Raw genomic sequence first — 13498 nt, forward strand, 5'->3', positions numbered from 1 at the left:
TGCTGACTTTATTGGCTAATGCTAACTGAATACTCAGACATGACTAGTCAGTTGCAATATCTTGATGCAGCTCAATCATCCAGGTAAGTAAATTCCAAAAGGCTGATTCGGTTCATCTGGACGTAGCATTTTCAGTGGGAGAAACATTTCATCGCTGATCCACATGACTTCTTCAGTCTCAGCTGACTGGAGGTTTCCCCAACCGCAGTCTATTTACACTTACAGGCCAGTGGACACTCTTTCAATGATGAGGATGTACACATCCTGGACAGGAAGGAGCGCGGAGTCAAGGAGGCCATATACGTGAAAAGGGAAACACCGTCTTTGAATCAAGGAGGAGGCCTAAGGGTACATCTGTCACCATCTTACAATGTTGTGATTGCAGCCATTCCCCAACTCTCTGTGAATGGCACTCATGGCCATTGATCAGTGGTTATGATAATTTGCATATTAATGATCAAGGAACTGACCTCCCAGTCCAGTGGTGCTGGTTTCAGTCACTGTGCAAATGTACTGTTTATAAGATTGGGGAAACCTGCAGTCAGCTGAGAATGAAGATGTCACTTCGAATAGTGACGAAACGTTTCTCCCACTGAAAATGCTACATCCAGATGAACAGAGTCAACCTTTTAGGAGTCACTTGCAAAAACACTTTTATGATGATGCAGAAATAACAAAAACACAAGCACAGAGTTTCTGTTTGCATACTGGTTTGCAACTTCTTTTTCTTTCTTTCTTTCTTTCTTTCTTTCTTTCTTTCTTTCTTTCTTTCTTTCTTTCTTTCTTTCTTTCTTTCAAATAAACACAGTTTTATAAATTTGAAGTTTTCACGATTTTTCAAACTAAAATGACACCCACACCCTCTCGACGCCCCCCATCAATCATTCGTTAAAATACATACAACATTTAGGAGCTGTTAACTTGCTTTTGCTGTGTGTCATGGTAAACGGAGATTGATGCTGACACTTTGTTGACAGTGGTTTTAAACTTACCAGAAATAACAAAACAAACTTAATGTAAACTGCAGTCTTTAGAGATTTAGACACATCCATTATTTGGGGTGAAATTTGACTTGAGATTGATTTGTTTTCCGTTTCTGGACTCCATCCATTAAACAAGTCGGTCCTTGGCTGAGACGTGGCTAGGTGGATGTCAACAAAACAAATGCAGTTTCAGTTAAATACAGTTTTGCACCACAGTTCCAAACAAAGAAACCCGATGAGATGGAGGTTTAGGATGGGACTGCATTGCAGTGTTGTTTAGTAAACAGGTGATGGAGCAGAAAAAGTCTTAGATTTCCTTGTTGTTTATTCCAGTCTGTTTAGACTGTATGCTGTTACTCTCTCTCTCTCTCTCTCTCTCTCTCTCTCTAATGACTGTGTGTGATTTTGTGAGGAGGAAGATTGTGTTTGTGCTCGGTGTGTGTAGCTTGATACTTCACTGGCCCTTCCGTCTTGTACGGATGCTCAGTTGACTAGCAGATTAAAATGACCCATTTGCATCGACTGGCCGAGTGCCTGCTCAGATGTATCTAACGGTCCTGTGCTTGGGCGCACGTCTAAGTGTTTGTGTTTTATTTCTTTAATTGTTTTCTGCTTTATACCAAAGCTTACTGGTATGTATTGCCATTCTTCTTATTTACTTATTTGTCATATTTTTTTCTTTTTAAATTAATTTTTAGTTTTTAGCCACTTTTGAGTAGTTGGAGACGTTACTTTTTTAAAGTAGAAAATCTCTGTGTAAAAACTCAAGTAGAGCGCCAGAAGGAGGAGAATGTGAAGAGTATTGTAGTCGCTGATGTGTGCTCAAATGAATCTTAAGATGTTTGTTTTTGACTCCTGGCATTCTCACAGTTTGCCAGTATTTCTATTCAACGACATAAAGTGAACTCTAATATATCTTATATCTTTACATTGTTCGCGCCATCCACCAAACATACCCCATCTCATTGTCTTATTAAGTCGCCCCAATTACTGCTCTCCTACCATGTCAGATGTGACAGTGGAAAGCAGAGCTGAGCGGATCAACTGCCTCATTGCCCATTAGGGCGGTGATGGTGTGTGTGTGTGTGTGAGACGCGTTCTGCTTTAATGAGATATTGTTTGGCAGAGTCGCCACTCGAGGGGAGTCTGTCGCTTAACTGACCCCTGACCCCGACATGCTGCACAAAACTCAATTAACCACGCATCACTGAGGCTGTATTTGTGCTCGTCTCTCCCCTCGTGTCCCTTTCCTTTTTCTTATACAAAAAGACAAAAACAAATTATGAGCATTTTCACACTTAGCACCTTATCATTTCTACCTTGGTGTTTTTCTGAGCATCCATACATGTGAAAATGGTATCATCATCACCATTGTACTGTATATGCCACTCTGCTTCCTGATGCTTGGTTCGTCTTTGCCGTTTAACTGTCAGTGTAATTTCACACACATCCAGGGAATTATTCTGGACCCCCTGCCTCGACCTGTTGCCATCCACCCCTCCCTCCCTCTCTTATAGCCAATCCCCTGCTTTTTCTTCCCTCTCTTTCTCTTCAAATGACCTCATCCACAAAAATTATATCTTCGAGGAGACTATGCTCCTTATATATATATATATATATATATATATGATGATGGAGTTGCGGATTCATAATTTTGACACGTTGTTAGAACAAACATCACAAGATTTTAAAAAATGGGCAACACTTCCAATCTCATTAGCAGGCAGAATTAATATAGTTAAAATTGCAGTCTTACCAAAATTTCTCTATGTTTTCCAAATGATTAAGACAGATTTAGACAGATTAATAGCAACATTTATTTGGAAAAATTCAAATCCCAGAATGGAAAAAACATATTTGGAAGTACCAAAAGAGGCTGGGGGGCTAGGGTTGCCAAATTTTATCTTTTAACACTGGGTGGCTAATATCACCAAACTATTGCACTGGAAATATGTTTATGAGAATAGCGAGGGTGAGGGTAAAAATGGAACTGATGTCTAATCCACTTCCCCTCCTAACCTCATCCCTAGCTCTAAATCAAAAACAGAAAATAACAATTCCAGTTGTAAGAACATTATTCGAATATGGCTTCAATTCAGAAGGCACTTCTGTTTGCAACAGGTTAGTACATTTTTGCCTCTTGCTTTTAACCCTTTGTTGCCATCCATTTCAGATAAAGCATTCCAAATTTGGCATAATAATGGTTTGAAGTTTTTTTTACAATTTATTTTCAGGAGAAACTTTTAACACCTTTGACGCTCTGATGAGAGATTACAATATACCCAGCTCACATATGTTTAAATACCTGCAAATATGAAGTTTTTCAAAAACATTGTTTCCTTTATTCCCCTACCTACCTTCTAAAAATCAAGTGGATACTATTTTGGAAATAGATCTTTTGGCAAAAGGAGAATCTCCATCATATACAAACTGATACAGAGCTTAAGGCCTATTACTTGGGAAAAAATAATTGGGAAAAAGACATTGTGGTGGATTTATCTGATGATGAGTGGAGATCTTGCTTGAATCGTATACATATTTCCTCCCTTTGCATTCGCCATGGTTTAACTCAGTTTAACATTCTTCATCGTCTTCATTATACAGGAGAGAGGCTTTCAAAAATTTTCCCAGAAGCCGATCCTGCCTGTCCCAGGCGTGGACATAATCTAGCAAATGAGGGCCACATGATGTGGTCTTGTCCTAATCTGGACAATTACTGGGGAAAATTCAGTGCTTGATTTCCACATTGGCATTTTTGGAGTTATGCCACCTCAATACGAAATCAGTCAATCTCAGGAAAATGCCATAGCATTTGCTACATTGCTTGCCCGTAGACTGATTTAGACCGCTACAGCATGCTGCTACATGTTTTAAACTGTTTGGGTGCCGAAAGAAGACTGCACATTTATGTGTAAACACATCACAGATCCTTTCATAGTCATTAAGGACACAAGAAATTATGATAGTAAGAAAACTTTGAGTATTTTTTCAGTATAGATTTGCATTAATGTGAACCTTCAACTAAAAAAAATGCAGTGTGAGGATCAAAAAACAACTATTTAAAGCTTAGTCTGAGACCAACATCGGCTGACTAATGGACATTTGGGCAGTTTTGTCGTTGCTACTCCATCAGGTCTTTTTGTTAAAGTTCTGTGAGTGGCCTGTAGCTTCAGTTCACACACCCAAACCACAGCATCCACTGTCTCTTGGTTTTTCTTTCTCTTTCATAAGGCACAGGACAAGGTCAGGCTCTGCTCCACCCATTACAGTAGCACAGGAACATGACACTCTACACGCACGCACACACATACACAGGTACACACACACATCTCATTTTACTTGTCCTTTCACAAAGCCTCGTGGGAAGAGTGACATCATCCCTTTCTTTCTTCACAGATGTCAATCAAAGTAGATAATGAGGTCACAGGGTTAAACCCCTCCCATTTAAGAGAGCCTCTACAAGTGTGTTGAAACGAGTGCCTGAAATGAGTTCAGTATCAGGTAACACACAGCAGCGACAGTTCATACCTAAACCTCCTTGGGTGACTTGGAACAGATGCAACAGTAGAGCAAAGCAGCTCAAGGCTATGCTCGTGTGAGCTGAGGACTCGCTTGTCAAACAGTAGCTGTTGCATTTGAACAAATATCTGGAAGAAAGCAATTTTTTTCCAAGGGACAACCTTTTACAATTTAATAAAAGGTTGTCCTCAAAGTGAACTCCCAGTGAGGAGACTTTGTTGACACTAAAGTGAATGAAAATAACTTCAAAGAGCAGCAACAAAGTGCTGCACAGTATTAGGATATTAATAGAGTGAATAAAAAAGATCTAGTTTTTTGGACTTGAACAAGAGCCACACTTGTTAAAAATAACAGTAATAGTATATGAACAGGAAACAAGTTCCATCTGAATTTTGTAAGACTGAGTTGGCCAAAATAATCAGCAACTGAGAGAACAAAAAAAGGCTGAAAAGTCTCGATATCTTATAGTAAAGTTGAATTTAATTACTGCCTGGTTGCCTGTCGGATCCAACTGTTAAGCACACAATATAGAACTATAGCATCACTATTTATATTCTAGTCAAAGTCAGTACATGTGTGAACATTTATCTAGTACAAACTAATAGTTATGACAGCTGAACAGCCAAATCCTACACATAGTCAGCAGGTGTTCTTTGTAATGTAGATAACACAGTTTGTAACGCTCAGTGCAGTGGCATATAACCTTCATAACAAGCAGGCGAGACACAGTGAAAGATTCTGATTTAGTTATTTATTTATTTGATCGGAAGGTCGGGGGTTCGACTCCACTGAACGGCTACCCTGAGGTACCCCTGAGCAAGGTACCGTCCCTACACGCTGCTCCCCGGGCGCTGGACTGGTGGCTGCCCACTGCTTCACTGGGTGAATGGGTTAAATGCAGAGGAACTATTTCCCTATGGGGACTAACACGCACACTTTACTTTTACACTGGACTGAACTTAGTAAAAGTTTCTATAATATTTAATTTCTATATAATAGTTTCTTGTCATTTGTCATGAATAGAACTGAGTAGATGTGTGTGAAAGGCTTCTTGGAAAGACTGAAAACCTGGGTGTAAAAATGAGTACAGCACAGAACTGTTGTGTTTAACAGATTTGATAGTTGTGTGACTAATTTGTGCCTTCCTGGAATGGGCACTTTGTCACACTGAAGAAGTGTTTTAAGAACATAACTGGACCTTAGCCCGTCTCTAGTTCCCGCCTCTGTGTGTGAATCTGCATACTTCAGCCAGGGGAACAAATTCAAATTCCTTCAAACCAGCTTGTTTACATATTTCACTCAAGATGTCTTTTTCAGTTTCATACGTATTTGTGATGACTGGAACCGAAGCCTCCAGCCCCCCGTGGCTCTGTGAATTGGCTGAACAGAAGAAAATGGATCGTTGCACGCATCTATCTTCCAAACAAAATAATTAGTTTGTTAATGAAATTGATAAGTTACACTCTGTTCCTAAGATGTTCTTTGATGTTTTTAAAGGTTTGACTTCTTTATGTCAGCAGTTCCTTTATGTGCTGTTTTCTCTTTTGTTTTCCAGAGACCTGAATGGAAACAACCTGACAGTCATCACCAAGACAGACTTCTCGGGTCTCAAACACCTCCGAGTCCTGTGAGTTATATCTGCCTTTACTCTTATAGATATATTTTATGGGTTACAATTAAAGCATTCATCCCATCCAGAGTGGCTTTCACACCATTTCCTTCTCTACTTTCATTGCCTTCAGGCTCATTGTTGACAGGGCAACAGCTTGTATTTATTACGACATTCTTTCCCACATTTCTGTCCTTGTTTGAGGTCTGAAGCATAGCTGTGGTGCCACGTAAAGCTGACATAAGGTGCTTGTCTGGTGTCAGTTTCTACAAGGAGGGTTTATCTATGACCCTTTGACGTGGAAGCACTGTGCCCTTGGGGAGAAACTGCATGAGCAGTAATTTCCTGTGTTAACTTGAGGACTAGAACTGCAATGAGTGTCAGTGATGGACATGATGACATGTCCCGGACTGATTATATCTCTGGAGACCTGATCAGAACAGATTAGCAGCCCACTGGGAGCCCTGGGCGTACTGCTGTCAGGAGGGTAAAGTGTTACAGCAGTAGGGATGGGTATCGTTTAGGTTTCATCCGATACCAGTACCAAACCGGTACTTTTGAAACGGTACCGGTGCTTAAACGGTGCTCAAACTGGTGCTTAAAGAATGGAGAACACAAAATTGGTCCAAAAACCTTTAGCTGTTTTCTTGTGTGTTAGCTTACACACGAACAACATTAAGCTACTCACGCAGAGAAGAACGGCTGCTGCTGCCATCATCATCCGTCATCATTTCTGCTACACTGGCAGGGCTAGGGGCCAGGACTCTCCTCTTCGGGTTCTTGGGGGATGTTGTTAACTCCGGGTCCGATAACAGGCATCACCCCGCAGTAGATGTGCTCGGTGTGAGGTCTTGCAGCAAGCTATCAATACAGCGCATTTCTCGGCTTTTAACAAAATGCTATACGTCGCCAGGTGTTTCATCAGATTCGAGGTGTTACCTCTTTTGCACAGTATCACCTTAAAGCACTTGTTGCAGGCTGCTGAGTTTGCATCTTTTACTGTGAAGTACAGCCAGACTTTTGACCGCTTTGCCTCGGGCATTTTTAATCTGTAGCTCTGCTCTAATAGAACGTACATACCTGGACCCGCCTACTGTGCTTGCAAAGGTAAAATGATTGGCTAGAATCCAAAGTGTATGACAAAAAAGCACCAAAATACAGCACCGAAATAAAGCACCAAAATGTGGTCTGGTCACTACCGTTTATCCATCCCTATACAGCAGTGGTATATGAGGTGGAAGACGGCAGTATGTTTCTCAAATATACAGATTCAAGTGCAGACAGATTCAAAACCAGTGTCTGAAACCAAAGCCTCATCCACATATTCAGCTGCTGACAAATAAAACTCTATTTTCATGTACATGTTATTTTTTACCCAAATTCATCAACACACTCATAATTAAAGATTAAGTTAAACAAAGGCAGAACATATCCTTGTAGAAAAACTACTGTATTTTCACAATACTCAGACTGAGATCGACCAAACAAGACTCATGTTTTACGAGGAAGGATTAAAGCGTGTTACCAATTTATCAAATAGAAAACTGTGTTATTTAATATCTCTTGATTTGTTTTTAAAGTATGTGCTTAAACAGTGAATCTTAATGTGAGTGTTTCCTTGCAGTCATCTGATGGAAAACCAGATCAGTAACATTGAGAAGGGAGTGTTTGATGAGCTGAAGGAGCTGGAAAGACTGTGAGAACACATTACAAAGACATTTACAAGTATAAACCAAATTAATTTTCCATTCAAGTGTTTTCTTTCACAGGAAATGATAGCTTTTTTTCCTTTGTCTTTTTTTTGTCCACACAGTCGCCTGAACAAAAACCGTCTCAGCCAGCTTCCAGAGCTGCTCTTTCAGAAGAATGAAGCCCTGTCTCGACTGTGAGTACAAACTCCAGAGCTCTGCGTATTTTCTCTCCATACCCTGCACCCTCTATTTGAAATCTCAGGACTTTGCTCTCCTTAGCTCAATGTCTCTGTTCTACACAATGCACTTTACGGGTTTTTGCACAGTCCCATATTCAACTGATTAGAATGTGTTTATCTTGGCCATCAGGTATGTCCGCCATGTTCACACATGTACATGGTCCATAAGTACTGGCTCATACTTGTCTACCACCCTATAGCAGCATCCAGTGTCTATATCCATCTAAGTAGTTCTGTCGGTCTTACTTGGAGAATATCGAACACTTACAAATTGCAGAGTTCCCTGAACTGGCAGCTCTTCTTATCGACAGGGAAGGTCATTTAGGATTTTTAAAACAAGCAGAAGTGGTCATTGGGGTATTTTTCCGCACTATCATGTGCATTCAGAACCTATTAAGCTGAAATAGTCTGGATTTCATTCAGATACACACTTAATTTGCATCTGTTAAAAGTGTGGTTCATTGAGCTCTAATCGCTCTGCATGTTTGTTTTCATTATTTTATTTTTCATTCTTCTTCTTTTGCTTTGATGGTCCTGGTTGCTTTTGTGATGTGTGTATGTATGATTGGATTTGAGCGAGTGTATGTTTAAAGGTGATCTGTTGTGATTTTCCATATTTTCTTTCACAAATATACCGTTATGTAATGGATGCCCAAATTTCAGAAAATGAGGTCAGCACATGTGAATCAAAGGTCAGGGTTCAGACTGCAATAAATCCACTGATTCTTGGCTCTGTTTGATATCAAAGATAGGTCATCTCTGTAGCCCCACGAACCTTCTCTTCTGTTCTTTTGTTTGCATTGAAGCCATCAATGAGGAAAAGGGTTTTCTAAAGTGAGGCAAGTTAAATCACAGAGAGGGTGAACTGGGTGAAATCAGCTCATCATCAGTAAAAAGAATCAGTATAAGATTATTATGAACTGTGAATCATGCAAAGTTACTCTATCGTAATCCAAGAATCTGGAGCTAAAAATAATAAATATTTTCCCCTTCATTTGTGGATAATGGATTATGTCTGCAGGTCTTGTTACGTCAACCCAGTTAAAAAGAATATATCCAGCCTTCATCCCTCCAGGCTGTTGTCTTAAATTTGTCTGTACATTAGCTAATACACAGATGTCTTGAATCTGGATATATTTTTGGATTATAGTGATCAACTACAATAGTCTAACATTGAAAATTTCTGCTACTCCAAGCTGTTTAGTCACTGACTTTTCTGATAAAAACAATTGACCTATTTTTCCTCACCCAGAAAACACTGCAAATAACCTCCCTCTAGACAGCAGAGGCACTGCAAATAACTTACAGGCTCCCACAGGAGCTGTAGGAACTGTCTAGCTTTAATTCAACATTTGAACACACGCATAAAGAGCTTATTTTAATAACTGAAAGCTTGGACACAGTTGGTTACTGTGTGGATAAATGTAACTCTCTCTCTCACACACACACACACACATACACACACACCTCAGACGCTTTTGTTATAAATGCATGGTTGTAGTGTGAGATGGGGAAGGTATCTGCTACTGCCTGGAGATGCCTGGAAACACATACACAAACATTACTGCAGAGAAAGAGGAAAAAGCAAATATAAGAGCTCTCTAATTAAGTTTTTCCTAATGATTGATCTGTTCGTGACAGTGATGTGCTTTGGTACCTGTTTCTGCATGTTTGAGTGCGGTGATTTAGTGCTTAACAGAAAATGTGCTGATACAAAGAGATTTACTTTTCCCCCGAGTAAAGAAGGAAGTGGACTGAAGGGGGTAGCAGCCATGAAAAATACCAGTAATTACAGAAAAAAGTGGAGACAAACAATGTGTGTGTGTGTGTGTGTGTGTGTGTGTGTGTGTGTGTGTGTGTGTGTGTGTGTGTGTGTGTGTGTGTGTGTGTGTGTGTGTAAAAGGGAGGAATGAAGAGAAAGTATAAGATGAGTAGATGGTAAAAGACAGTGTGTGTTTGTTTCAATCCGTGTGTCTGTTCTGATTATTTGCTGCTTTCTGTTTTGGCAATTTCACACTCTAGCTCCCATTAGGACGTGCCGAGATGGACTTGGCATGTTCGATCAATCAGCAAACACACACACACACGCACACACAGTGACACACTCATAGCACAGAGCCATTAGCACTTCCTCTAGCAGGAGCGATTTCTTTTCCTCCTGCTGTGATGATGGACTGTATAAAGCCTGATGTCCCTGGGAAACACACACTCATGGCTTTTTGCTTGTGTGCATTTTTGTCTCTTCAACAAAATTGCCTTCCATACTTTAGCCTATTTCCTGTATATTCCCCTCTCCATGTATCAGTCTGTCCTCTTCTTGTAGATTGTGATACACTGTCTTCTTTTTAAACTGAGCTTTTACTGGCTAAATATATAGGTTTATTCATTTGCAAAGAACTGAACAGTGTGTAATGACTAATACATACATACATAAAATCTTTTCATTTAATTAATTTGCACGTCATTGAGTGAAATAAGTATTTGATCCCAACTATTCTAGACTGTCCACCACCATGGACAAGACCAAAGAGCTGTCAAAGGATGCCAAGGACAAGACTGTAGTAACAAGCTTGGTGAGGAGGTGAAAACTGTTGATGTGATTATTCAGAAATAGAAGAAATATAAAATGACCATCAATCCAGTCTGGAGGTCCATACAAGATTTTGCCACATGGGGTGAGAATGATCATGAAAAAGGTGGAGGATCAGCCCAAAAATACATGGGGGAGCTTGTTAATGACCAGCAGGTAGTTGGGACCACAGTCACATTGGTAATACACCATGCTGTAACAGAGGTGTGGACTCACTCGAGTCACATGACTTGGACTCGAGTCAGACTCGAGTCATTAATTTTATGACTTTAGACTTGACTTGAAAAAATGTTCTAAGACTGTGACTTGACTTGGACTTTTACACCAACGACCTGGGACTTGAATTGGACTTGAACCGGTTTACTTGAAAAGACTTGATATTTCACCCCATCTCTAAAATTTAACACACATATTATATAGAAAATGTGCACCATTAATTCAATTCATTCATTCATTTATTCCAGCCACACTCCGTACGTATGTGTGCATGAGCTGTAGCACAGCCAATCAAATTAACCAGATTTTTTTTTAAGAAGAAAAAAAAAATGCTCAAAAATGCTGCAAGGAGTTATTTTTTTCAGGTACATAAACTATGAAATAGTCAACAAAAAAACGAAATGCAATATGCAAAACATGCAAGCAGAGAATCACAGACAGAGATGGAACAACTTCCAACTTTGTCCGACAGTTGAAGTTGCATAAAGAACGGTAGGTTCTCTTTTGCTACAATGAGATAGCTGACTTCATCTAAGTAGCAAATGTTGTCCAGGCTACGTTGATGATACTGTTTGGTTTTAATGTGTATAGTTTTTTTGTCATGCTATTTTAAAGCCGGTCCTACAAGCGCATCCAAGAATAACATGCAGCTTATCTCAGAATTGTCGGTGAAAATTATTCTTGGAGCTAAGTTTAATTGAGCTGCATTTTATAGAGGTGCAATTTCACAATTTGTGTATATTTTCTAAGTTCACTATTTTGTCATGTGTTGAGAAAAACAGATTTAAAAATCACATGGTCTAATATTTACATTTCCATATAACTGCAACTTTTTTTTTGTTGTTTTTGTTTTTTAAAGACTCGAAAGGACTTGAAATTCAAAGTTTCAGACTTGTGACTTTACTCTGACTTTTACACCAGTGACTTGAGACTTGACTCTGACTTGCCTGACATTACTTGAGACTTGACTTGTGACTTGAGGATAAAGACTTGAGACTTACTTGAGACTTGCAAAACAATGACTTGGTCCCACCTCTGTGAACAACTAAGGAGAGATTTTAATGTCAGTTGAAGATGCTGCTCGGTTTTCCTCTCCTCTGTCCATACCTCTGTGTTATTGTTCCATCCTCTTTCTTTTCTCAATTTTGGCAACTTTCATTTTTCATTCTTTCTGTCTCCCCTCAGTCTTTTGTTGGCTCTGTGTGGATGGGATTGCTCCACACCCAGTAATAGTCCTTTGTGTGTTTTGATGATACCTGGAGGGTGACTGAATGTGTATGTTCGTGCACCAGGGTGCCCCCTCCCAGCACCTCCCTTTAGCCCAGGGGAGCTAAAGAATTATGGGTGTAACTAGGTGTCTCTCTCACCCACGCACACAAATTCACCTTGACCTGAAAATGAACTGTGTGGTTAGCCAGTCAATACTGGGCTCCTGCAGGTCTTATTGAGTGCTTGAAACAGTACTCAGTAAAATGTAACCCAATGATTTTGAGCTGGACAGTGCACAGGCAAATGCTTATCTGAACTTGATCCCATTTGAGATAGGAGAGAAATTCCTGTTCACAAATATCTCTTTATGGCATCATTAGCATCTTGCTATTATTTTATGCAAGACACATGTAAGACCACAGAGGAAATGGCATCAACTGGAGCACTGACCACTAGCACTGTAAAAAAAAATGTGTGCAGGGGTCAGGGAAAAAACACTAAATGTGAACATTTTGTCCCTCATTTCTAATGTTATTATAATTTGTCATATGAAATACACCTTTATCTGGAATATGCACATAGATTATTTCTAAAGATTGATATGGATGGTCTCAAAGTGTACCTCACCTAAGAGCCTGGCTCCGACCACTGCATAACTTTCAAATATGCTCAAAGGTTTAAAAGAGGTTAAGTAAGGAAATTCTGAGAATGAGACATAGATGATGCAGGAGTTGTTCAGTGATCTTTAGGCCCATTTAAAATTGAAGAACAATACAGAATAGCAAGTGTTAGCTAGAGGACAACGGTCATCAACTGTAGCTGCTGGCTTTAGTACCCAAACCATGTTGTCTTTTTCTCTCCCTGATGGCCTGTCCTGCCATCTGGAACTGTGCTGATATATAGATGGGTGTGAAGAGAAATAATGCAGATTGGCTATAATTCCATTGATGTCAATATTAATGAACTATTGTTTCATTTCTTCTTCTTCTTTTTTTTTTACAGTGCAATCTTTGCATTACTGTAAAAGCATAGCATGTTTTCACAGACTTCCTCTGAATTAGAGTTTTAGCAACTTTTTTCTTTTTCTTTTTAAATAAATTCTGCATGTACATGTGGACTCAGTTGTTACCACAATGGAGATCAAGTGCACAAATAAGCATGAATGAAATATGAGCAGTGGGAAACAAAATGTGTGTGCAAAATGAAAAAAACAAAAAAACAAAACACATACATGGGAATTAAAAATGTGTGGCCGTCTGCTTTAATGTGTCTTTTCGTGTGTGTCCTTGCAGTTAACTTTCCCCTCAGACACTTCATGAGTTTTTTCTCATTAGGCAGAGTGGTAGAGCTGTCCTCATTAGAGCAGATGATTGGCATCTGAGTGCAGCTAATTAACGGTGTGAAGCTGACAGAGGTGGTGATGGCAGCTGCCTGGTTGCACT

The 13498-nt window shown here is 39.6% G+C and overlaps 1 protein-coding gene across 1 annotated transcript in view; it reads left to right on the top strand.

The window, feature by feature from the left end:
- Positions 1-13498, top strand: part of slit1b (slit homolog 1b (Drosophila)) — a 79514-nt gene that overhangs the window by 16467 nt on the left and 49549 nt on the right. Inside the window, exons 2-4 of the mRNA XM_026171939.2 lie at positions 6058-6129; positions 7736-7807; positions 7925-7996. Of these exons, the coding sequence (XP_026027724.2) occupies positions 6058-6129; positions 7736-7807; positions 7925-7996 (216 nt within the window). The remainder of the gene's footprint in view (positions 1-6057; positions 6130-7735; positions 7808-7924; positions 7997-13498) is intronic.

The sequence above is a fragment of the Astatotilapia calliptera genome, chromosome 6 (genome assembly GCF_964374335.1).
Source record: "Astatotilapia calliptera chromosome 6, fAstCal68.1, whole genome shotgun sequence".
NCBI lineage: Eukaryota > Metazoa > Chordata > Actinopteri > Cichliformes > Cichlidae > Astatotilapia > Astatotilapia calliptera.